Source organism: Crinia signifera, chromosome 19, assembly GCF_055691185.1.
Source record: "Crinia signifera chromosome 19, ASM5569118v1, whole genome shotgun sequence".
NCBI lineage: Eukaryota > Metazoa > Chordata > Amphibia > Anura > Myobatrachidae > Crinia > Crinia signifera.
In genome coordinates, this window is record NC_139226.1 from 115,149,997 (window position 1) to 115,176,802 (window position 26,806).

Sequence of the window (26,806 nt, forward strand, 5' to 3'; positions counted from 1 at the left end):
GACACTGACATCACTTGCACCGGCCCTGCCCATTAGAAAGGTTCATCAGCACTGTCTTGTCCTTAATTGTGATTAAGATGGGGGTTTTTTTGACAAAGAAAGTGACAGATGTTATAAGTTTCTAACAAGCCCTGAGATGTCATGAGGGGATGTTTGGTGTGAATGCAGCAAAGATGTTTGAGGACATATCTGTATTTTTTTAATTATATAGCAGTCACTGATGTTCTCTGAATTACATCTTATTATAGTTATTGTTAAGCTCTTTGCATTACCTGGTTGTTGTATTTTATGAAAGTCACTAATGCTCTCTGCATTATCTGGTGGTCTCTGTGGTGTTCTATGTATTATACTATATGGCAGTCACTGTGATGTTCTCTGTGTCGGTTGGTGATCACTGTACTGCTAGGCGATGGGTGAGGTAGTGTAGTATAAGCAGTGGCCTCAAGAGGGGGGGGGGGGGGGGTGAGGGTACTTTTTACCTAGGCCCCTGTCTGCTGGAAGAGTCTGCCCAACTCCATTGCAGGGAGTTGGGCAGTGGGGAGGGGGGAGGCTGCTCAGTGCCTGTGCTGATCTGGGGATGAGGTGCGATTGCTACCGCCGGACGCTGTTTGTCAGGTGGGTCCCTGCCGCTGGGCTCCATCCATTGCCCCTCGCAGCATTCACCAGGAGGGGGTGCTGGAAGACGACATCAGGATTACGGACTCCTCAACAGCCAGCTTGGATGTTGGGCATAAAGTAGTCTAGCCCAATCAAAACCCCTCTTCCACCTGGAGTCAATTCTGCACCAATCACAGCAAAGGTGCTGGTATAAAGGTCTCGACCTTTGTACAGGAAGATGCCTAAACATTGTCACTTCCTGCTACGTATCTGGCTACAGACTCTTGGTTCTGATGGTCTGTCTAGTGCCTCACTGGGTCCAGCCCAGCACCTCGTGCCTTACTGGGTTCTGTCCAGCTACTCCTATCGCTCTGGGTCCAGCCTAGCAACTACAGCCTCACTGGGCCAAGCCCAGCACCTCTAACTCTACTGGGACCAGCCCAGCATCTTGTATCTCACTGGGTCCAGTTCCACACCTGAAGCCTCAATTGGTTCCAGCCCAGCATATCCTATCTCACTGGATCCAACCCAGCACCTCCAACCTCACTGGGTTCAGCCCAGCACCTCCAGCCTCACTGGGTTCAGCCCAGCACCATCAGCCTCAATGGGTGCCGCCCAGTAACTACTCAATAGCAGCTTGCCGGTACTAACTACTACCATTGTGGGACCCTCTGCTATTGCTAAAACCCAACTGTATGCAGAAGACTAAGAATTAGCTCCCCATTTCCTGTACTCTACTACCGGCATGAAAGGGGAGAGAGGCAGCTGCAGTGGCAACCTGTCCTTTCTCTCCCTCTCTTTTTTTTTCAGGGGGCCCTCCCGATGGCCATGCCCCCTTCATTTTACCGGGGTCTGGCCGACATGTCGGCGCCCCTGAGTATAAGAGCAATGTTTAGTCATTGATTTTGAGAAAGTCACTCCTACATGCTCCATTGAAAAGTGTAAATAGCACAGAACCTCAGAATAAATGTGTGCTTACAGGTTTTAGTACTGGGTTTTCCCTCACCCTACACACATTCCAGTCTTCGCATTGTTAACATATGTATCCAAACTGGCTAACAGTGACTACTTTGTATGAGTTTCGTCTTTGCCCCAAGTTATCAAAAGCTTAGCTTCAGACGATAGAAAGTCTTTACCCCTAACAAAGCTTCATCCACATAATAATTCCTATAAACTATGGACAATCAGCATCACTGCCATATAAAACCAACCTTACCTCCCCTGTGTGTTTATTTGCCACATAAAATACAGTGTCATGTCCTGGATCCCAATACAAGCAGTCAGATATCGGCTTCCCTGTTATTTTGCTGGTAAGTATTTTCATCACATTCATTTTTATTGGTTGTTCCATAAATACAATGTAGTTTTCTGTCATCCCTAAGAAATGTATATAAACAAAAATAATTAAATGTTTCACATCATAAAAATGTATAGTGATGTTTAGCGGTATTGGACAGTGTTGGGGTCCATGGATCCAATTTCAAGCTGTCATGAGGTTACCGACTTCAGAAAATCGTATCCACTATAACATAAGTAACAGATTCATTTACATAACAAAACTACAGCTGTGCCTTATTGTCCGGATTCAAGCACTGTTGAGACAGACAAGTCCCTTACCCAACTTTTAGCTCACGTTTTATGTGTTAAGCCTTGAAAAGGATTGAGGTCCTGATTCTAAAGGCCCCCAAAGGACAAGTCGGACCTGATTGTCCCAGCAGATCCCCAGGAGGGGTCACAGCGATAAGGCACTTCATGTGCCAAGTTGTGCATGCAAACTTTCACATGCAACTCCCGTGGAGCTTCAGGCAGAGAGGGCAGAGAGAGCAGGGTTGCAGATGCTGGCGAGGGAACCAGGGAGCGTGCCAGCAGAGGGAGCATTTACATTTTTTTTTTAAAAAGCCCATACAAATGAATGGGCAGCCACTGATTGGCTGAGTCCTCTCTCAGCCAAACGCTGATTGGCTGAGAGAGGTCTCAGCCAATCAATGGCTTCCTATTTATTTGTATAGGCTTTTTTTTTAAAGTGCTCCAGCTGCTGGCACGCTCCCTGGTTCCCTCGCCAGCGTCTGCCGCCCCCCTGCTCTCTCCGCCTGCAGCTCCACGGGAGTTGCCTGTGATATTTTGCACAACTCTCCGTCGCTCACGGCTCTCCGTCGCCTGCCCGGATCTGGGTTGCACATAAGATTTACCAAATCTTATGTGCAGCCGGTCCAACCTCCCGACTCTGATCTGATGCACACGGGACCGCACATCGGGTCGGACAGTATGTCTACATGTGCGATATGGCCTATTTCACGGCCCGATTCATCCGGATCGGGTGAAATCGTGCCCAGATCGCATAGTGTATGGGGCCTTAAGGGGCACATTTATCAATGAGTGATAAAACTCGTTGCATACTATAAATGGAGCTCCAGCCAATCAGCTCCCAACTGTCATGTGTTCAGATCGTAATGGTGCAATGTCTGAAAAATGACAGTGGGGGGCTGATTGGCTCGAACTCCATTGATAATATGAAACAAGTTTTGTCACCTGTTGATAAATAGGCTAATTTATGGCCTGATTCAGACCTGTTCAGTAGGCAGCATATATTCCCTGCCTAGTGAACGCCCAACCCCCCCCTGCCAACCAAATTCCCGCCATAGCATGTGAGCAGATGTATATACTCACACATCTGCTCACATGCGACCACACAGAGGAAAAATAATAATTTTATGGTCGCTCACCAGCAAATGATTTTTCCTCCCTTCATGGATAAAAGTAAGTCTAGGTTTACTTTCATTCTGGACGGAAATGGCCAAGAAAGGGGGCAGGTCCCCTGCATCCGCCCCCTGCCCGCCCCCCTCCTGGAGAAAACGCCCCGATGAGCGTGAAACTTGCTGAAGGCGTTTGCCCACGGGGCTTGCACATGCCCATATTCCCGCATGTGCATTCGCAAACCCCAACAATTGGCCGGGGTAGAGATTTCGTCTCGCACCGAGCAGGCCTGAATCGCCCCCTTAGTCTGTTGCAATGTTTACATTGCACAAAGTTTTTTTTCTTCTGTGCAATGGCGTAGGTTGGACTACACATGCAATCCAGTGTCTGCGTGAACAGGCTCACAGATGTGATTTAGATGCATGGACTAAGGCAGTGGTTCCCAAACTGTGTGCCTATGCTCCCTGGGGTGCCTCGGGACACTTGCAGGGGTGCCTTGTGTTGGTGGACCAAGATCAATTCAGATTATTTATGGTCAATGTACCAGGCAAAACCAGTGCTTGTGGCTGCCAATCATAATATATGTGGACAAACAGAAGCAAATCCTGTCCCTCACCAGATAACTGTGACATAAACACAATGCACTTAATTTAATATTTTTTTTCTGAATTTCTCGATAAGAAGCATTTGGCCTAGGGATGCCTTGAAAATATTTTGATGCTCTAGGGCGCGGTAATTCGAAAAAGATTGGGAACCACTGGACTAAGGAATGTCTTGAAAATGTATTGGGCTTTCCTGAAGAGTAAAAAGGTCCATAGACACTGGATGATTTTGGCCAGCATGCATGCATACCGATGATGGGGAAAATCGGGCGATTTTCACGTATTTTAGTGATTTTCCCAGGAGTGGATGACTTTCCATAGCAGGACGCTATGGAAAGTCGTTGTCACGATCCGAGCTCTCAGACAGACTTTCTTACCGGCTAAGTGCCTCCGCAGGTTCAGCTTGCGGTCCAGACGTCATCTCTGCCGGCGTCCTGTCTGCCGTGCGCCATCACCGCTGCCATCCTCCAGTCCTCTCAGCGCTGCTGAGTCCGCGGCTGCGCGGCGCACCGCTCTCCTGTCTCCCAGTGACAGTCCCCAGTGCACGGCAATCCATCTGTCCGCCGCCATTGCTCCAGTATCCAGCATGGCGTGCACAAACACACTTTCCCGCCATAGCAGACATGGGGGCTGCCATGTTCTTCCCAGTCACATGTCTGTACTGTCCAATCCTGTTGGTTCTGATCTCCCTGTCATACCTGCCCGGCCAATCCTGGCCACCCAGTGGGTATAAGTATGCAGGGAGCTCTCAGAACCATTGCTAGTGCTTCAGTTGTCTCCAGTGTATGGTCAGCTGTCCTTGTCTCCGTGCAAGTGTATTTATCTGCTGGTGTTGTCTTCCATGCTGCAGTGTGTTCCAGGTTGTTCCATCTCCTGTGAAGTCCAGGTTATTCCACCGCCTGTGATCCTGCCTCTCAGCCCAGCGACCAAGCCTAGCTCCGGGACTCTGGTCCTTCCGATGCTCCAGCATCATCCACCATCGATGTCTCATCGTTAATCCGATATTCCGGATCTCCTGCTTCCGTCCGTCATTCCGGACCCACAGTCATCTCCCGTCCGTCACTCCGGACCCACAGTCATCTCCCGTCCGTCATTCCGGATCCACAGTCATCTCCATATCCGATATCCGGATCCGATGTTCCACCATCGATACCATTCATCATATCTGTAAAGTATTGCAATCTGCATGAACTGTCATTACTCCTGCATACTTTACTGTCTGTCGTTATTACAACCATCTGCAAATAAACTCCGGTTGTATTTTACCTCTGACTGCTTATTGGCTCTGGGTGCACTGTCGCGCAGTCCAAGGGTCCTCTCCAACCTCCCCGGTTCAGGTACCGGTCCAGGTCCCCACCAGAGGTCTCAGTCTTGTCGACTGAGCCCCCTGGTGTGACAGTCGTCCACCCCTTGCTCATCTGCTAGTCAAACCAGCTGTGGTAGCTGCTGGCACCTAGCTAAAATTGGAGATGTTGCACATGGCCAGTCAGCGGCGGAGGGGGGAGGGGGTGGGAAACGGCTCATAAGTACTAGGCTAAGGTGCTTTGGAGGGCCTAGCAGGTTCCACTCTCCAGCTCCAATAGCCAATTGTTCTTATATGTCATTGCTAGTGCTTCCTGCAGTCATTTTGTCCCCCCGTATATCGGGAACCAGGACCAGCCCTTGAGCTTGGTGCTGGTTTTAAAAATTCAAGGGAACCCCTACTTGTTTAGCCCCATTCATTTTTTAAACCAGGACTGGCTGTTTGTGCCCGGAGCTGGTTACGGATGTGGGTGGGGACCCACACGCCATTTTTTCCCCCCAATTATATATTTAATCATTCTATTTTTTTACACTGAATCGTACACGGATCTAACTGATCCGTGCAGGCTAATGACAAATACACCTGGAAAATGAGTTGTATTTTCCAGGCGTATTTTCGCTGCAATTATCGGCTGCTTAGTAAATTAGGAATCACCATTCGACTGAATGGTTATTCCTAGTTGTATTCTTTTGATGGCGTATGCATTCATATTTCTGAATAAGAATACAAATACACAAGTCAAAACAATATGAATCAGCATATTTCAGTAATAGTAAATGCCCAAAATGCGACTGCCTATGAATACGCCTATGTACAAATTTCCCCCTATATGTGTTCTCCTATGGAATTTCTGCTTAATCTTTTCCTCTGGCTGATATCATAAAGGGCCTACATATGGGGCGACTGTGCTGAGCAATCTGAGCAAAGCAGATCGCTCAGATCACTCAGCAAGATCTCTCAGCACACAGCGCTGCACAGCGATGTGTCAGCGCTGTGTGCTGAGCGACCTGTCAGGGCCACTGGTGATTTCACTAGATTTATCCCACATGCAGGATCTTAATTTCCTGGCGATAATGCAGTGCCGCATATCACTACCACTATGGCCCCATACACACTGAGCGTGGGGCATTTTCGAAGCGATCTGGCCAGATCGCTTCGAAAATGGGCTGAAATTTCCCTGTGTGTGGGCCCCAATAGACCATTACTGCATAAAGACCTCTAGTGTTCCCTGAAAGTGAGGTTGTACTGTTTCTGTACCAGGCAGGGGAGCTTAAAGAGAGGCGGGGTCCGTGTGCAGGCTCCGATTGGGTGCCCTCCTCTTCAGCATTGTACTAGACTCTACTGCACATGTGCAGGTCTCTGGGAACATGGCATCTGCGCCACGTTCCTGAGGACACTTGTATTGATTAAATGCCTGTATGGTGAGAGATGTTGGCCCTCTTGGGCCTAGGGGCCCCTGTGCACTGCCTACCTTGCGCCCATTACATATACACCAGTGGTACCAGTTTGCATAATTTTAGTTGGTTTTAAAAAATGTTGATTAAACACAATGGCCCTTATTCTAGTTGATTCGGTCGGATGCGTATTTTCGGACCGAGTGTTCTTAGCCCCGCCTTCCGTACGGATCGCTCACACCATCCGAATGTGGTAAGATGCCGACCGAACGGACCGCGAGTGGATTTTTCATGTGAACACCTCCTCCATCTGTGGGAACCTCCCCCCATCATTCGATGGTCGCCGAACATCGAATGCTGGACCGAGAGGTCAGGCAGCCCCGAGTGCTCCAGACCACTCGGGCATTTCTCTGTACAAAAGCAGGGATATGGGCGGGCAGCTGGCATCCGGCTATGTCATATGTCCGCCCCCCACACGTGCGTCACGGCCGCATTACCATATGTACGCCCAGCGTTTTCTTGGGAACGCCCATGAAACGCGGGGCGTACGCATATGGTAATGAGCCCACACAGCCCTTCACGCCCCTCTCCACCCCCTGTTCGGATTGTTCCAACCGATCGTTTTCTGTACAGAATTCACGCCGTATTCAGATACACCTCTGCACATGCGCAAACACCAACCATCGGCCGGCCGGCCGTCCGCATTCGGAGCCATCCGACTCAATCAGAATATGGGCAAATGTAATTAGTATAAATTAATGCAGATGTGCATGTACTGCACATTTCCGTGTAATGCTTGGCTTATAGACGCATGATGCACTATGTCTCTATATAACCACTGTAGTCATTACAATACTATTACATCATAAAGGCACTCACCAAAGCTATGGTAATAGGATGGGTTCCATGTATCCTTTGCGGGTATGGAGCAGATAACTTGTGCACCGTGCAGTGTGTCTTCTTCCTCTGATTCCTGGACAGGAACCTTAATAATGTTGTAACATGTGCCTAGAAATAATGTGAGGATAATGAAATACGAATGTATTCTTGTGCAAAACCTTCCTCATTACCATTATAATAACCAATCATTATTGCTGACATTTACTATATGCATTGTGAACATACACTTAAAGGATATATGGCCATTTTTTCACACAAATTCTACTTTCGGGCCATTGAATCCTGTGTTTTTACTCCAGATCCAATCCGATGCGTGGTCCCATGCACGTCAGAACAGATCCAGAGGTTGCCATGGCAGCGAATGGCATCGCATAGAGTATTATACATCATATGCGAAATGAGAGCATACAGAGAACGACGGGTATTTGGCGGATTATCGCATGCGATACCTCGCAGTAGTGTATGGGGGCCTTTACAGTGATGTTACATTTATATGAAGCGGTACAAAAAGCTGAAGATGCAGCCTAGCCGATCACTAGAAAGCAGCAGGTAGAGGGTGGGATGTTCTAACATCTGCTGCCCCTCGTCGCACCACTTTTTCTGGCAACCATATGCATACTAATCGCATATGTAATAACAAACTCAAAAGGACAGCTCTTGCGTCCGTGGACTTCTGGGTCTAAGACCTGGGAGTCCCTCTGCGCATGTACAGAGAGACAGGGGTGGATTGGGAACGGAATCCACCCCGGTACAGTGGGGGGGGGGCTCAAGCTGCAGCCCGGGGGGGGGCATTGATGCTACAGAGTGGGGGGTGTGCGGGGAGGGGGGGTGACGCTACAGCGCGCGGGGGGGACACTACTTACCTCGTCCGCTGCACCGCCGCGCTTCGGTCCGCTCGGGGTGAAGTCATCCGAAAGCGACCAGCGTCCGCAGCCTGGTCACAGCAAACAGTGCAGCATGGCCCAAAACAAATATGGCCGCCGCATACATGCGTATAATATATGCATATATGTGGCGGCCATATTTGTTTTGGGCAATGCTGCCGTTTGTGACCAGGCTGCGGCCGCTTGCATCTAGGATGATGCCAGCCCCGAAGGCACGGTCGGCGGCCCTGCCAGTGGGGAATCTGGACCAGCCCACCATGGGCCACCATACATTCAACAAGAGTCACAATGTGTAATGTATATGCCCCTAATGTATTTTCCAAAGTATTTTTTAGGAACCTGGTTACACTGCTGACGCCTTATTTAGACACCACAATCGTATTAGCAGGAGACTTCAACGTCGTGGCCTCCAATGTACTAGATAGGGACTCTGTGATCAGCTCTAGACGACCACCCCCCAGGCATGGTATCCAGTACCTGATGTCCAGCCTACATCTTACTGATGTTTGGAGAGCCCTCAACCCAGTGGAGCGTGAGTTCACATGCCTGTCTGCAGCCCACGGTACACTATCCCGCATAGATTATATTTTGCTCTCAACGCAGGCTTTTCCCCGGGTCCAGGATGCGGGGATTGAGACAATTACTGTGTCCGATCATGCTGCATGCTGGACCTCCCTGCGCTCCACTCAGGATAGAGGCTCCTATATAAACTGGAGGTTTCCTAGTCACTTAGCCAACTCAACCAAATTTAGATCCCTGCTTGAGTCCACTTGGATGGATTATAAGCATAACAATGTAACGGCATCAACTGACTCACCCCTCATGTATTGGCAAGCGTCTAAACCAGTGTTGCGGGGCACAATAATCTCCTATACCTCCCATCTCCGTAAGGAAAGAACTACACACTACTTGGAAGCACAGACCGCATTGACGGTGGCCTATCAGAACTACAAAACCTCACCTACTACCCCAAACAAATTAGCGTTTACCCAAGCCAAAACTATTTTTGATGCCCTTCTGACTAAACTCGAAAACAGATTGTCCTTCCAAACCCAAAGTAAATGCCATAGATTTGGTGGTAAATCTAACAGACTAATGTCCAACCTCCTGCAAGGCCAACACCCCCCCACCACGATCACCTCCCTGAGAGATGATGCTGGTACTCTCCTCCATAGAGGACGAGACATATCGGCCATACTCCATAGGTTTTATTCGAAACTATATGCCACTGCGCCCGTAGATCAGGATCGCAAAACCACCTTCTGGGCCACGACCAAACTTCCCACCTTGGATGCCGAACGTGCTACTTCACTAATGGCCGAAATCCCTGAAGAGGAGGTGACTGGGGCGATTGGCCACCTCAAATCAGGAAAGGCACCAGGCCCTGATGGTTTGACGGGTGAATACTATAAATTACTAGCCCCCAAACTGATCACCCCATTAACAACTATGTTTAACTCCCTCCTCAAAGGTACCCCCCAGCCCCCCTATTTTAACTCTGCACTTCTTAAGCTTATCCTGAAACCGGGCCGAGATCCTACCCAGCCCTCATCCTATCGGCCTATATCACTCCTAAATACTGATTACAAAATTTACACTAAAATTCTTGCTGACAGACTTAAACTACTTCTCCCGGCAATTGTCCATAAAGATCAAACAGGCTTCATATGGGGCAGACACTCTGTTTTGAATGTCAAAAAACTCCTCACAGTTATGCAATGGCATCACTCATTAAGAACCCCCCCACCACAGGCTATTCTCTCCCTAGACGCCGAAAAGGCCTTTGACATGGTCTCCTGGGACCATCTCATCACCACACTCAGAAACTTCCAAATCCCAGAACCCTTTATTACTGCAATCATGAACCTCTACTCACAGTCTACCTCCCAAATCCTGGCCAACAGTTATCTGTCCCCCCCCCCCCTTTAGCCTTCTACGAGGCGCACGCCAGGGCTGTCCTCTCTCCCCGTTGCTTTTCGCCCTAGCACTGGAACCCTTAGCCGTAAAGCTGAGAGCCACCCCTTCGGTCTCGGGGATTAAAATAAGAGACAAAGAGGTCAAGCTGAGTATGTTTGCGGATGACATGCTCCTCTTCCTGTCAAACCCCCCTGAATCAGTCCCAGAGGCCATGACACTCATAGATCATTTTGGATCCTTTTCGGGGTTCAGGGTTAACTATGAAAAATCTTGTATCCTTCCCCTGGCCTGGCCCTCATCATACTCTGACTCTTTCCCTACGCTACGACAATTCGCTATCTGTACCTCACCAATGAAATACCTGGGCATTATGATTCCCTTACACCTTGACTCACTATACAACGTTAATTTTAAGCCTGTAATAGAGACCATCTCGAAATTATTGGAAAGATGGCAGACTCTCCCTCTGTCCCTTTATGGACGTGTCACTGTGATAAAAAGTGTGATTTTTCCTAAACTATCCTACCTCCTACAAATGCTACCCCTAGCTCTCACTAAATTGGATCTCTCCCGCTATAACTCAATGGTCACCAAATTTATTTGGTCAGGAAAAAAACCAAGAATGCCCCTGGCCAGACTTTTTCTCCCCAAGGTAGAGGGAGGCTTTAGCTTACCCCAAGCCCAAAACTTCTCACAAGCTGCCCTTTTCCGATATGCTACAGATTGGCTCCTAAACAGATCTCTATACACTAACGAAAGCCTAGAACGCGCCTTTTTTCATCCATATGCCCCGGCGGCCTTACTTCATACCCCACGCAATAAACTTCCCAAGGATATAAGGGATAATCTCCTCTTCAGGGAAACCTATAAAATGTGGATTACTATCCACAAACGTTTCACTAGAAATCCAACTAATACTCCCCATGCTACCTTCTGGGGCAACCCAACTTTAAGCCCGGGACTAGATAACCCCCTGTTTCTAGAGTGGCGTCAGAAGGGCATCTCAGCTATCTGCAATGTCTTTGATCCAGGAGGAACGATTCTTTCTTTCACAGATCTTGCGGATAAATTCCAACTACCTCGGTCCCAATTCTTCATGTACCTACAAGCACGTCACTATGCTCAATCTTTACCTCCTCCTTTTGCCTCCACAATCACCTCAGACCCTATCCTAACATTGCTAGCCCCACATAATATTTTGGGATACAGGATTAGAAACCTATACCAGTCCTTGATAATGCTCCCAAGGGAAAAACTCCTTCAAGCATTGGACTCCAAATGGCAAATTGATATCCCTTCCCTCCCTCCGACCCAATCATTGCTAAAGAAACTACCTACTACTCTCAAGCACCTACAATCTGCTTCCCTTCAGGAGACCCACCTAAAATTCCTCAATAGAGCCTATATATCACAGCAACAGAGGAGCCACTTTGTTCCTGGAGATCTAGGCCTGTGCCCAAAATGCAAAATAACCGGCGCCACTTTTTTCCATAATTTTTGGGAATGTGGTAAGATCAGGACTTTTTGGAGGAAGGTGCTGGGTTTCCTGAATGCCTTATTTTCCTTGCAGCTCACATACGATCCCCTCCCCGTACTTTTCCTCAACTTCAAGAATTGGAACCTTGGACCCCATAAAAAAGCTACTCTCACTCCTCACCTTGATATTGGTCCAGGCTAAAAAAATAATTTTGACCCATTGGATCCACAAGTCGACTCCGTCACTCATGGAGTTGAAAAACTCACTTCTTAAAATACTGTTTTATGAACGACAGGCATCACTCTGTGATATAGAAAAGGGTGTAATACGCTTCTATGCTAAGTGGGACTTCTACATTCAGTCACTTGATCCCACACTACAGGCATCCATTCAAAAAATCTTCGAAAACACCACTTGGTTTATGCTACGACAGATTATGTAGAATTAATATATTACTGAAGGTATCTCCCAGTGAGTGCTGTATTGTCCCCCCATCTGTCATCTACCCCCCCCCCCTCCCACCTTCCCCCCTTTTTCCTTTTGATGCTATTCTTTCATTTTTACTTTCCAAATATGTTTATTATTGGTTTTACTATATCGCTACAGTGGGAGTGACAGACTCTGCTGTGACCTAAGATCTTGAAGTGGGCTATTATACCAGACTTAGATATAATTCTCACTACGCATTCTTCCCCCTTTACTCCATCTGTAATCGGCCCCGATACCTCACAACTGGTGGGAACAGCATACCCCTGAGTCCCCTTTTTACTCAGGACCAGTGGGCTCAGGTCAAGAGAAACTGTCTCTGACGAATATTATTTCATTTTTACCACCTTCTCTGATGGCATTGATTAGTAGCTATACTCAAATCCTATGTTGATATATACCTGTGATGTTTTAAACTGCGAAATGTATGATGGTCCAGATTAGGATTATGTTTAATGACTACAATTGACTCCTCTCTGTGCGATAATGTACTATTTACAGTATTTGTTATGTCTGTTACATTATTGAAAAATGTTCAAATAAAATGTCTTAAAAAAAAAATAAATAGTTTACAACAAAAAAAAAAAGGCAAATCCATTATTTGTGTCTTCCAATGCTAAATATGTGAATAAACAAAAAAAGTTTGGGAACCCCTGCCCTAATGTATGAAGGAGGCACTGCAGCAGATGTCTGTTGCAGTCACTCCATTTACAACAGCAGTCACAGCCGCTGTAGGTTTCTATGGAAGCTTTAAAGCTGTCACATTTACTCTACCAAGCTCCAGAAGTATTCCAGAGTTTGGGCCCGGCAGCTAACACATTAGCCAATGTAGCTTATGGGCTACATTCCACAAGAATTACCAGAAACGCCCACGGCAATAAATCTGATCATTTGACATTTATACAAAACTCCTTTTTTATTATTGCTGATAGGTTATTGAAAAATAAGCCTCTTACCTTGCTTCCCATAGGAATTTCCCATATTATATGCAGTCCCATTAGGGTCGTAGTGAGGATGAGCTGTCGCCCCATTCACAGCAATATAATCACTCCAGTTAACCTGCAATGAGATGTTACAGTAGTAGCCAGGGAACAATTCAGAGGGTTTTTTTTGGAACAAACTGCCAATTTTAACACTTTATTTTTTCAAAATGTTTTTATTACTGTTACTGTTTTCTACTATGTTTTTAGAGTTTATTAAAACTATAAAACAAGTGTTAGAGTATAAATGTGTCTAATATACAGAAAGCAAGGTTAATCGCACAGGAGAAATATATATTGAAAACTGATATATTGTGACCCCTTAAATAATCATGTTGTACATATTGTCATCATGGCAAGGGTGTGCTATCATGGGACATGAGATTGGAGCAAGGAACAAATTCACTTTGGCCAGTATTCAGTGCCTCTGATTCGCCATATTTTCTGGGGAATCTGGCAATTCGCCGGGTTTACAGGGAATTTTCTCACAGAAAAAACAATTTGCCCTATTCAATGGACACAATTCTCTGCAAATGAAGAGCGAATGTCTGGCGATTCTCTGTTTGTGATTCTCCGCGATTCGCCAGTGGTTTTCATTGGGGTTTTTAGTGAAATTCGCCGAGAGTGTATTCAATGCTGAAGTGGAGAACTGCTTTCTCCAGTGATTTTCCCCGGATTCTCCATTTTACATTACTCATCTTTTTCTGGAGAACTGGACTGTGATCTTTGAAAATAAAGCGTTTTTTATTTTTATTTTGGTGTCAAAAAATCTGAATTTTTTTTCCTGTGAAGGGGCATGCTATTTTAATTCATGCGCTTGCAGCACATGAATATATATATTTTTTTTTATTTTTTTTTTAAACAAATTTTTTTTTTTTACACATTCACCAGCAGGGGGTTGAGCCGGGAGCCGCTCATTAATATTCATATATTCACTGCACACTGATCCCGATCAATACACATGCACGATCGGGACCAGTGTGTAGCGGCTCCCGAACACAGCCCCCTGCCAGCTCTGGGGGGCTCTCCCTGTGTCCCCCACAGCCCTCCTTCCCCCCCCACAGTGTCCGGCGCAGGCAGGGAGGCTTCCATCTCCCTGCCTGCAGCCGTCCCTCAGCTCCCCGGCGGCATTCGCCGCCCGCCCTCCGCCCTGTCACATTTGCCGCCCGCCGTCCTATTTGCTATGCTTTCCCCCGCTGTGGAGCAGAGCCAGGAGGTGAGCACTAAACAAGGGCGGGAGGGAGTTCAGCGCTGTGCATACTCCCGCCCTGCGCCCTGTCTATCACCACCCGCCCTCCGCCGCCCGCCCGGTCTCCTGATTCGCCCCCTATTAGCTCGCAGGGACAAAGAGCCCCTGGCGAGTTGAATAGGGTGGACAGGAGGCTGGGCAGCGACTCTCCCTACAGGGAGAATTGGGGGGAATGTGCAGAGAATCCTACACAGGATTCGCTGCCTTCCCCCCGTGAAAGCATTGAATACCTGCCTCTGTGATGCACCAAAAGAGAGAGAATTTAAAATATAACCTTTATTTATTATTTTCTAAGACCTCTAGCGAAAATAAAAGGACACAATACATACATTTAACATAGACACATAAAAAAGGATAAAAATATCCTTGTTGCCGTGGGGTCCCACTTCTCAATTTAATTTTAATAAATTTAATGTTTTCACTTGGATTGTGTTTAAGCACTTTTTGTCTGTAAGTAAAACTGGTTAATACAGATATTTCCAGTTATCAGTACTTTAATACCTATCGTTATTAGAGGTATCACTGTGAGTGCCTTATTTATATAATATGCAAAACCAAATAAATCTGGGGTGTGAGAATAACCATCAATTTATGGTCCCACACAACAGAGCGGTATTCTGTTAATCAGAGTGGCGATAGACATGCGCTCCCAAATGAATTAGTAAGGTGCCCGATAAAATATCTGAGCCCTACCTGGGGCTAAGCTATGTAAATTACCACTGGCATAGACGGGGCAGATCACAGTAAGCAGTGAGCTGTGTGCTGTTGGTCCGGTCTGTCAGCCGGGACAGCGGAGCTCGCAGTGTAAAATCAGTTGCACTGCGCCCGCTGGTCACATAGGCTTGAAGGTAGCGTGACCGGCTCTCAGCACAGTATGCGGCATGGTCTTGAACAGCCTGTGAGGCTGTCAGCCAGTGTACACGGCAACAGAGTCAGGTGGTGCACACCGTGCCTATTTGCCGAGCTAAGTGCTTAGTGCACGCCGCTGCTAATACCGCTAAAGGAAATAAAACAGATTAAAATGCATTTATAAAGGAGAGGGGAAGTGGGAGCACACCACGGAGTGTACGGTCGGTGTACGCTTCGCTAGTGAGCTTCGTCAGGACCACCTCCCGCACTTAGGCCACGCTCCCCCAAAATTGTACCGGGGCCCGGCATCGCATGCGCAGTCATTCGATACTCGATAGGATTGCCAATTTGCACAACAGTGATCAACTCTGAATAACCCCTATATCGTTAGCGATACAAGCTCCCGCGAGTCATTAAGACCCAGAAAATGCAGTAAAATCAGCGGCCGGTGATGACACTGAACGATCATAAGCGATATCACTCACTTTGTAGGCACTATATCGTTTGCCTGAGAGCTCCGACGATATCTTTAATGATGAATTGTGTACCCAGCTTGAGAGTATATAATAAATTGCTTTATTAATTTTTTCATATTACGGTACAAATCTTTATTCTTTCTACACTTTCCTTATATTCTGTAACCAATATTTCACCATATAGTATTTTAATATTCCCTGAAAAAAAAATATATTTAAATAAATGAGTTATATATTATACCTGTGAGATACGTGGCTATCGGAGCTATTACTCTCCTGTGCACCGCACATTTTTTCTTTTACTTTTAGTTCTCCTATTATACTCTGTCCTGTGAGTTCCCACTTTAGCAGTAAGGAATTGTTATGCATTGCTAATGTAGACAGGGATTATAGATCTGTTTATAAAGCATTGTTACGTCCTTATTCCTGGCAGGAGGAAAGCAGCTGGCATATACAGTGTGCCAGCTGGCAGTATAATAGTACATAGTCCCCATCTAAAATGACCTTTTCACAACTTTATAATAGCAGAATAATCAGTCTGTACTCTGTAGTAATACAATGAGAACATTTATAAAAACCTTGCTGTATATCAAGCAACCAATCAGATTCAAGATTTTACCTATCTAGTACATCCTATTAACTGTTAAGGGGTGTACACACGGAGCACATTTGTGCTATTTTCTAAGCAATCTGACTAGATTGCTTAGAAAGTAAGCACAGATCTCTTCATGTGTATGCTCCGAGAGATTAAATATCTCTTGCTAACTAAGTCAGTGCATGCAGTCAAAATCTAGTCAGATTGCTTAGCAAATGACTGCAAATCTCTCTGTGTGTACAGAATGAGAGATACTGATCGCAATCTCTGATTCTGCATCACTACCTGGCCTTTTTTTGCTTAAGCAAAATTGCTTACCAAAATTGCTTAGAAAAATCGCTTAGCACAAATCTCTGCGTATGTATGTGCTCTCCATGGGAGATCTTGACACCAGCAAAATTGCTTAGAAAAATTGCTTTGCAAAATTGCTTAGCACAGATCTCTACGTGTGTATGCCCCTTTAGCTAGATACTGTAGGTTGCTATGGACACAACCTCTGTGGGTTACAGTATGTTAATAAGGTTTGATAAATGTTCTCCATACTGTGGCCCCATAGCCAGACAGACATAAGCCTTCATTTCAAGCTGTGTTAGACAATATTTGAAGCCATGCGAATAAGTCCAAAACCTTAGAGGCTCATGTAGAAGGATGTTGCACAAGTCATCGCAGGCACAGAGTAGCCAGAGACTTAGGCCCTGATCCTAATCCCTTTGGTCCCCAGCGTGTTCACTCTGGGGACTGATGGTGAAGTACAGCGCATGCGCATATTCTCATATGCGCAAGGTGGGCTTCTGTGCGGGTGCCTTTGCCGACCTGCACTGTTGGCGTGGCACTCTCACAGGATGGGGATTGGGGGGTGGCGCTCCGACATGGAAATGCTCAGCGATTCATGGGCGTCTCCATGCAAATGCTGGGCAATCCCATTTAAATGTGGCCATGATGCTGTGTGTCACATGACATCAGCCGCCCGCCCTGTCTTTGTCCCGGAGCCCACAAATATAAGTCAGTATCCACTGACTTATATATGCAAGCCCAGGAGACTCGGTAAGCTGAGATCTTCACACTCTGGGACTCGGTAAGCTGCGATCTTCACACTCTGGGACTCGGGAAGCTGCGATCTTCACACTCTGGGACTCGGGAAGCTGCGATCTTCACACTCTGGGACTCTGTAAGCTTTGATCTTCGCACTCTGGGACTCGGTAAGCTGCGATCTTCACACTCTGGGACTCGGGAAGCTGCGATCTTCACACTCTGGGACTCAGGAAGCTGCGATCTTCACACTCTGGGACTCGGTAAGCTGCAATCTTTGCACTCTGGAACTCAGGAAGCTGCGATCTTTGCACTCTGGGACTCGGGAAGCTGTGATCTTCGTACTCTGGGACTTGGGAAGCTGCGATCTTCGTACTCTGGGACTCGGGAAGCTGCGATCTTCACACTCTGGGACTCGGGAAGCTGCGATCTTCACACTCTGAGACTCGGGAAGCTGCGATCTTTGCACTCTGGGACTCGGGAAGCTGCGATCTTTGCACTCTGGGACTCGGGAAGCTATCTTCGGACTTGGTAAGCTGCGATCTTCGCACTCTGGGACTCGGGAAGCTGCGATCACACTCTGGAACACAGTAAGCTGCGATCTTCGCACTCTGTGACTCAGAAAGCTGCGATCTTCGCACTCTGGGACTCGGTAAGCTGCGATCTTTGCACTCTGGAACTCTGTAAGCTGCGATCTTCACACTCTGGGACTCGGGAAGCTGCGATCTTCACACTCTGGGACTCGGGAAGCTGCGATCTTCACACTCTGGGACTCGGGAAGCTGCGATCTTCACACTCTGGGACTCGGGAAGCTGCGATCTTCGTACTCTGGGACTTGGGAAGCTGCGATCTTCACACTCTGGGACTCTGTATGCTGCGATCTTCCCACTCTGGGACTCGGGAAGCTGCGATCTTTGCACTCTGGGATTCGGGGAAGCTGCGATCTTTGCACTCTGGGACTCGGTAACCTGCGATCTTCACACTCTGGGACTCGGTAAGCTGCTATCTTCGGACTTGGTAAGCTGTGATCTTCGCACTCTGGGACTCGGGAAGCTGCGATCTTCACACTCTGGGACACAGTAAGCTGCGATCTTCGCACTCTGGGACTCGGGAAGCTGCGATCTTTGCACTCTGGGACTCGGGAAGCTGCGATCTTCGCACTCTGGGACTCGGGAAGCTGCGATCTTCACACTCTGGGACACAGTAAGCTGCGATCTTCACACTCTGGGACTCAGGAAGCTGCGATCTTCCCACTCTGGGACTCGGGAAGCTGCGATCTTTGCACTCTGGGACTCAGGAAGCTGCGATCTTCACACTCTGGAACACAGTAAGCTGCGATCTTCACACTCTGGGACTCGGGAAGCTGCGATTTTCGCACTCTGGGACTCGGGAAGCTGCGATCTTTGCACTCTAGGACTCGGGAAGCTGCGATCTTCGCACTCTGGGACTCGGGAAGCTGCTATCTTCGGACTCGGTAAGCTGCGATCTTCGCACCTTACCGAGTCAACCAGAATCAGACCCTTACTCTGCTGCTGTGATGAAAACAGGCATATCTGGCCTGTTGCTGATGTCACATACCCTCCCCTAAAAAGCTTGGGCACGTCTGAATTTTCAGTGTCACTCGCAGTATTTTTTCTGGCACGCCTAGTATTTTTCAGGGCACTAACATGAAACGGCCGGTTACAACCAACAGACACCTACTTCCCATCAATCACCAGCGATCAAAATAAGTAGTAAGATGTCATTTCTAGCCAGCCTCTCGCACATGCATTGCCGCCATACGCATGTGCAGTGTATCAATAATCATCCGCCTAGTGAATTACCCTCCATCTCTTCATTGGGTTTGTGTAGTACAAGGTTAAATGGAATCTGTTTATTTACCTCAAGCTCAGTGTCCATAACAATTGATATGTATTCCTGTAGTCAATTCTTATTTATTTTGACCTTAAGAATATAGCAAAATAAAAATTTTAGTGGGTGTATTCAGCTAGGTGAAAAAACAGGACTATTTGGACCCTTTTGTGTTGAACTGCGGGAGTTTTCGCCTACTATATTAGTAATTTTTCACCCATGCTCTTTCACCTTTTTTGGGGGTGAAAAGGCATGCAAGAAAAAAAAAAACGAAAAAGCCAGCATTTTCACCTGAAAATGGGTAAAAACACATGGGTCGGTGGCTAATTTGCTGATCCACTTGTTAAACCAGTGCCAAAATGTTCGCACAATACAGTATAACAACGAAAAGTGACGATTTTTTTAGGCGAAAAATCTGCACCAATTGAATATCCCCTTAGTCTCCAACATTATTGCTTTATTTTTATTATTAATAATATTTATTCTATTCCAATAGCACTATTTGGGCCTGATTCAACGGCTGCGCATGTGTACTGTACGGCGATAGAAAATGCATAAGGATCATAATCACAATGTGGCAGGACTTTGGGCCTGATTCTGGTTCACTTGCAAAAGCAAACTCCTTTAATGAACAAAACCATGTGCACTGCAGGTGGGGCAGATGTAACATGTGCAGAAAGTGTTAGATTTGGGAGGGGTTTGTACTTCAAACTGATATCTATAGTGCAGTGTAAAAATAAAGCAGTCAGTATTTACCCTGCACAGAAACAAAATAACATCCAAATCTAACTCTCTCTGCACTTGTTACATCAGCCCCACCTGCAGTGCACATGGATTTGTCCATTAAAGAAGTTTGATTTTGCGAGTGAACCAGAATCAGGCCCTTTGACCGACAAGAACCCAGCAATTGGAGACGGAAACCTGCCATGTGTTGGATGTGTCATAAAAAAATGTAGGCATGCCCAGGCGTTTAGAGGGGGGGGGGGTCTGTGACCGCTTCCACCCTGTCTCAGTCGCAGATTAATGGAAGGGCCACAATTGCACGGATGGCAAAAACTGTTCAATGTTTCAGGATATGTGAGAGAGTTTTGGGATAACTGGTCAACAATGTCTAGGTCAACTACTATTGGTCAACAGTGACTAGGTCGACACTTATGAATGGTCGACATACCCTAGATTTATAATGACAGAATGTGTGTGTCATGTACCAAGTTCAACCAATCGTGATCAAACTTGTAGCAGCTTTCTCTTGCCAGTCCACTGAAAATTCTCACAATAACAAGTCTGAATCAGGCCAACAGGATTTAAGCCGCTTTCCTTCTGCTGATGTTAAGGTTATGGTTAAGGTTTAATTGTATAACTTGTATGTTAATGACATATGACAAAAAATATCACCTGTTCTTTAGTTTCTAACATTTCGGGATCCACTTTACACATCAGGTTGGTTTCTGTGCTGACGTAATAATCCTTTTTGTATTTCATGAAGTTTATGCTGCCATTGTCAGATGCTTCTAAAAGAACAATATTCAATACATATTAAAACTTTAAAGGAAATTGTACCAGACAGAATAGGCAAATGGTATCAAATCCTATGTCTCTCAATTTCCACAATTTCCATTACCAAAATCATAATTTGTAAAATTGCCAGAAAGTTGAAATATCTAGATCAGGGGTGTCAAACTCAAATTCATCGAGGGCCGCATCAGCAGTTTGGTCACCCTCAAAAGGCCGGTTGTATCTGTAGGTCCCCCTGTATAATTATAATGCCATGACACCACAGGCTGCTCCCCCTGTATAATATAAAATGAATGCCATGACACCACAGGCTGCTCCCCCTGTATAATAATAATGCCATGACACCACAGACTGCTCCCCCTGTATAATATAATAAAAGTAATGCCATGACACATAAATGATTATACAGGAGGAGCAGCCTGTGGTGTCATGGCATTATTATTATTATACACGGGGACACCTCAGGAAACAGCAGATATATATATATTTTTTTTATTGTGAGTGTGATCCTCATCCTCACTTACTGTTTCTCCGTCTGTCCTGCAGCTGCTGCGGCTTCCAGCTTTTCTTCACTGCTTGCTGCGGCCACACTGTCCCCGACTCCCGGTCCAGCTTCCCTGCCTGCTCCTACTTCTCTTCAGATGCATGGGCGGGCGGCGTCATCGTCATGATGTCCCCACCCAGTGTCTGTCACTGCCGGGCATCAGAGGGAACAGGCGGCCGGGCCCTCCTCCATGTAGCCGTGGAGGCCGGCGGCCATGTTTCTGTAGCCGCATACATATATGCCTACAGGAACATGGTCGCCGACAGTGGAGGAACAGGTAAGGCGGCCGCGGTGGGGTGGGTGAGAGGAGGTGGCCTAGGCAGGAGCTGGGACACACTGCCATGCGTGCTATCTCCTCGCGCAGGCCACATGACGAGGTCTGGCGGGCCGGATTTGGCCCGCGGGCCTTGTGTTTGACACCCGTGATCTAGATTGTTCTGTACACAATCTCATTATTTTCTAATATGCTCCTACTGTATGTGCAGAGGCACTTTAAATCTGGGTACACACATACACATGTTTCTGTCCAATCAGAGTGGTGGGAATAAAAACCTGGTAATGTATGGGAGCAAATGACAGCCAACCAATGTAGTTCTCTTGGCATCTGCCAAACCCAGACTCACCCTTCTGACTGCCAAACAGAGAAGCGTGAATTGTTTCTCTACAGAACCCATTCCAATAAGCTTTCACCGAACAGTTTTTGTGCTTACATTAATGCCAGCGGAAGTTCAGAACTCTACAGCTATGGAATCAGTAGAGCGGTGGCAACTTTTATGCACCATGAGCCTTAGTCTGAATAATTGACAGGTGTCGTCAATACTTTTGTCCATATACAGTAGTGTGTATATAGATTTCAAATGATTTATATATACTGTAAGTCAAATGATAAAATACCAATAAAAACCACTTACTTGGCAACTCAAATGTAGACACAAAGCGCTGAAACAGGGTCTTACACGGGTCCGGCATGGCTACAGTTCCAAACTCAGAGACGACAATCCTGTTTTGACTTTCATTTGACTTATAGGAGTCACTCTGTAGAAATCTTCTCATGTAGGTCACACTTCCATTTTCGATCGTGAATTTGTGCATGAGGGCCATGCCATCAAACCAATGGTTAAATCTGACAATAAAGACATTTACAGTTTGTTGAAGGTTTAACTTATTCTTCTAGATCTCTCTGATGCTTTTGACCATTATCTTCTCATACAAACACTACAGGACTCAGCCCTTTCTTTGTTCTCATTCTTCTATCTAACCACTCTTTTAGTGTTTGTTTTTCTGATTCCACCTCCTCTTTTCTACCTCTATCAGTTGGAGTAGCTCAGGGCTCAGCCTTGGGTCCTCTGCTTTTCTAAATGTACAGATGGGGCCGTTCTCTGCCAGTCCGCCAGATAGCGAGCGCTGGCTGACATGGGCAGATGTGGACGCGTGAATGTCTCACACACTCCAGTGTCCATTGCTGACATTGGAGTGCACGAGTGTCTCCTAAACATTCGCACCCGATTCGGCAGATGGTGAGGTCTATCGGACGGCAATGCAGATGATATTCAAATCTACCTATCCTCCTCAGACCTGTCATCATCTCTATTAAGCCCTGTGAATGCCTATCTGACATTTCATCTTGGTTGTCATCTCTCCACCAACTGAATGTTTAAAAAAAAAAAAAAAAATTGAACGTACGAGGGAGCATTTTATCGTACACAACTAGACTCAATAAATCTTATTCAGCCACATACCTTAAACTCCAAAAAACCCTTACTCACACATATACCAAATATCAACAAGATCCTACGCCATCCAATAAACATGATTACACCATAGCCAATACTCATTTCAATGAATATTTGCACGCTTGTGGAAATAAAAACCTATATAATACAAACTACCGATATCACAGATTCGGCAATAAGACTGGGAAGCTACTCACCAACATGTTACATGGAACAAGGTCGGCCACTACCGTTCATCCCTTAAAACTCCCTGACGGGTCATACACAAGGTCAAACAAACAAATAACATATACCATGAAAGACTTTTATTCGTCCCTCTACGCAGTACCGACTTGCCAAAATACGACAGGTTCTAAAACCCCCGAAGACACCCCCCCAGGCAGCGAAGCCCCTCGCCTCCCTACCCTATCTAAGGAAAAATCAGAACACCTCATTGCCCCTATAACCACCAAAGAAGTGCTTGACACAATTAAGGCCTTAAAACAAGGGAAAGCACCCAGCCCGGATGGCTACGGAAGTAATTTCTATAAATTCATGGCTCAGCATATACTAGAACCCCTTACTAATTGCTTTAACACTATGTTGCAATCTGAACTCCCTCCCCTACATTTTAACGCGGCCTATATCAAAATTCTACCTAAACAAAGCCATGATCTTTCATTGCCAGGGTCTTATAGACCCATTTCTTTGCTCAACTCGGACTATAAGATCTTGGCAAAAATACTGACAAACAGACTTAAAAGTGTCATGCCAGACATTATCCATCCCGATCAGACCGGGTTCATCGCTGGTCGACACTCTGTCCTCAACGTCAGGAAAGTCATCGCGGCTGTCCAACACCTACAAAAAAAGGAAGGTATGTCTCCTGTAGGGGCCATTGTGTCCCTTGATGCAGAAAAGGCCTTTGACCTTGTGCTATGGCCCCATCTATACAAAACAATGGACGAATTCGGCATCCCCTCTAAATTTATCAAATTCATTAAATTATTGTATACTTCACCCGCATCCCAAATAATGTGTAATGGCCAACTGTCAGATCACTTTCAACTGCATAGAGGCACCATACAAGGGTGTCCTCTATTGCCCTTACTCTTCGCTATGGCCATTGAGCCGTTAGCGTTGAAATTGAGGAGCGCCCCTGATTTCCAAGGAATTAATATAGGAGGACATGAGATTAAAGTCTCACTTTTCGCAGACGACATGTTGCTATATGTCTCCAGCCCCATGACGTCTATCCCAGTTATACTTTCGATAATAGAAACATTCGGACGTGAATCAGGTTACAAAGTAAACCTCGATAAATCCGAGATAATGATTCTGGGGCACTATAAGACTGATCCCTCTTCCTCCCCCAGTTTGTCACAATTAAAAACTAAAGCGACCCAGATTAAATATCTAGGTGTGCAAATTCCGAACACAACGGAACACCTATACAAATTAAACTTCACTCCCATAATTACCAAAGTGATTAACCTGATGAATACTTGGAACAGCTTTCCTCTCTCCCTCTTAGGTAGAGCCGCGGCAGTCAAAACGGTGATCTTTCCTAAGGTGTTCTATGCACTCCAGATGCTCCCCATAGCTATACTCCACACCGACATTAAAAGGATAACATCGGCAATTTCCAAATTTTTATGGAAAGGGCGTCGGGCCAGGATCTCGATTGCAAAATTAACATCCCCTCGGCCCCAAGGTGGATTAGGAATACCCGACTTTGAGTTATACTCTAAGTCTATATTCTTCAGATACGCAGGGGACTGGTTGCTGGGGAGGTCTACATATACGGACGCAGCACTAGACCGGGCAGTCTTTCATCCTTTCTCACCTGCGGCACTACTGCATATGAAACCTTCTGATATTCCCTCAGGGTTACTCGCAAATGTCTTATTTAAAGACACATACAAGAATTGGGTGGGGACTAACAAACTTCTTAACCGTGACTTTCACACATCGCCTTACCTACCTCTGTGGGGAAACCCCGGTTTCAGCCCATCCCTGACCAATCCTGTTTTCAAGATCTGGCTTAAGGCTGGCGTGGACCTTGCAAGCAGGGTGTTCGATCCAGGAGGACACGTTGCCTCTTTTGCTGACCTTCAGGAGAAATTTAAATTACCAAACAACACCTTTTATCTCTATCTTCAGGTGAGACACTATGTGCGGTCCTTGGACAAGGGCCCCCTGCTGGGCAAGGAGACACACCTTATCTCTGCCATACTTCAGGCGTGGGATACTGTAGAATATAGAATAAAACACTTATATCCCTGTCTAGTCGAGGCAAAAAATAAATCTAGACCCCTTACGCAGGACTTAATAGCAAAATGGAGCTCAGATATTACAGATCCGGGTAGACTGTCCTCTTCCACAATAATTCACTATAGTAGATGTAATCGTTACCTATCTTCTGCTTACTTACAAGAAACACACCTAAAGACATTGCATAGATCATTTATTACCCCCGCCCAGCGTAGATACATAATTCCGGGGAATGCGGAATCCGGTGACTGCACTAAATGCAAAATGGCAAATGCAAAATGCTATCACTGTTTCTGGGAGTGCTCTAAAATCCGTCGGTATTGGGCAAAGGTGATAGCTTATGTCAACAGGGTTCTGGGGATATCAGCGTTGCCAACACCAGAGGCATGCCTGCTCCTTGATTTTAGCTCTTGGAGCCTCGCTCCTCACACACCACGACGGGTTCCCTTTCTAGTGATTACGCTAACTTTAGCAAAAAAAACCATACTAATACATTGGACTAAAAAATCAGCGCCCACAATACGAGAACTGATAGGCAAACTATTACAATTGCTATATTTTGATGTGAAAACCCTTATGATAAACGCAGGGGTGTCCGCAAAATCCTTCCATTACAAATAAACTGTATGGACGAAGAATCACGAAACACCATACAGGGATTCTTTAATAAGGGAGAGTGGGTAAAGGCAGGACCCCATTTGAAAGGCTTATCACCAGACTTACCTTCGAACTAATAAACTCTTCTCTGTCATTATTCTTTCTTTTTGACGCCATACATATTGTACCTCCCAAAGGAACTACTCAAACAGCGAATTAGCTAATGCCTTCCTAAAAGTCATAGATACTCTATTATTGGGATGAATGTCAAAGAGAGCTCCTAGATTTGTTCCTTGTTTGTTACCTGATCCGATTCGAAGTCGGCAATACCCATTTTAAGCTATCAAACTATACACTCATATACTAAACTCAACCCCCCCCCCCACCCCTGATGTGTCTGTTCTACGTCATAATTGCATTATACTATGTTATTGCTCAAGCAACATCTGGCTGTCAACTTCTGACATTGTAAAACTGACCTATTGCAAAAGAAAAAGCATTGTTCAACTTCCTTATACAATGTGCAAAGCAATTGCATATCCGTTTTTTTTTTTGCTTTATATGTATGTTTGTGTATATGAAAACTTTCAATAAAAAGTTTAAAAAAATAAAAAAATAAAATTGAAATTCAAAAATGTGAATTCATTATATTTACACCAACCAATAGTAGATAATCTTAACGTACAAGTTTGCTGCCTAGGTGTCATCCTTGAGTCTGACCTGTCCTTTGTTGCCCACATTCAATCTGTCTCAAAATCATGTTACATACATCGGTACTTATGTATTATCTGGGCGCCCAATTTTTTCATTGCATTGCATTGCATCACATCGCATGCAATATAGTGGCATACAATGCAATGCAATGCAATTTTTCATTGTAA

At 45.9% G+C, this 26,806-nt stretch overlaps 1 protein-coding gene across 1 annotated transcript in view; it reads right to left on the reverse strand.

Annotated features, from left to right (window-relative positions):
* LOC146042916 (carotenoid-cleaving dioxygenase, mitochondrial-like) overlaps positions 1 to 26,806 on the reverse strand; it is a 72,726-nt gene that overhangs the window by 23,297 nt on the left and 22,623 nt on the right. Inside the window, exons 3-7 of the mRNA XM_083163200.1 lie at positions 22,254 to 22,465; positions 20,679 to 20,794; positions 13,211 to 13,313; positions 7,470 to 7,598; positions 1,814 to 1,974 (exon numbers count right to left, since the gene is read on the reverse strand). Of these exons, the coding sequence (XP_083019326.1) occupies positions 1,814 to 1,974; positions 7,470 to 7,598; positions 13,211 to 13,313; positions 20,679 to 20,794; positions 22,254 to 22,465 (721 nt within the window). The remainder of the gene's footprint in view (positions 1 to 1,813; positions 1,975 to 7,469; positions 7,599 to 13,210; positions 13,314 to 20,678; positions 20,795 to 22,253; positions 22,466 to 26,806) is intronic.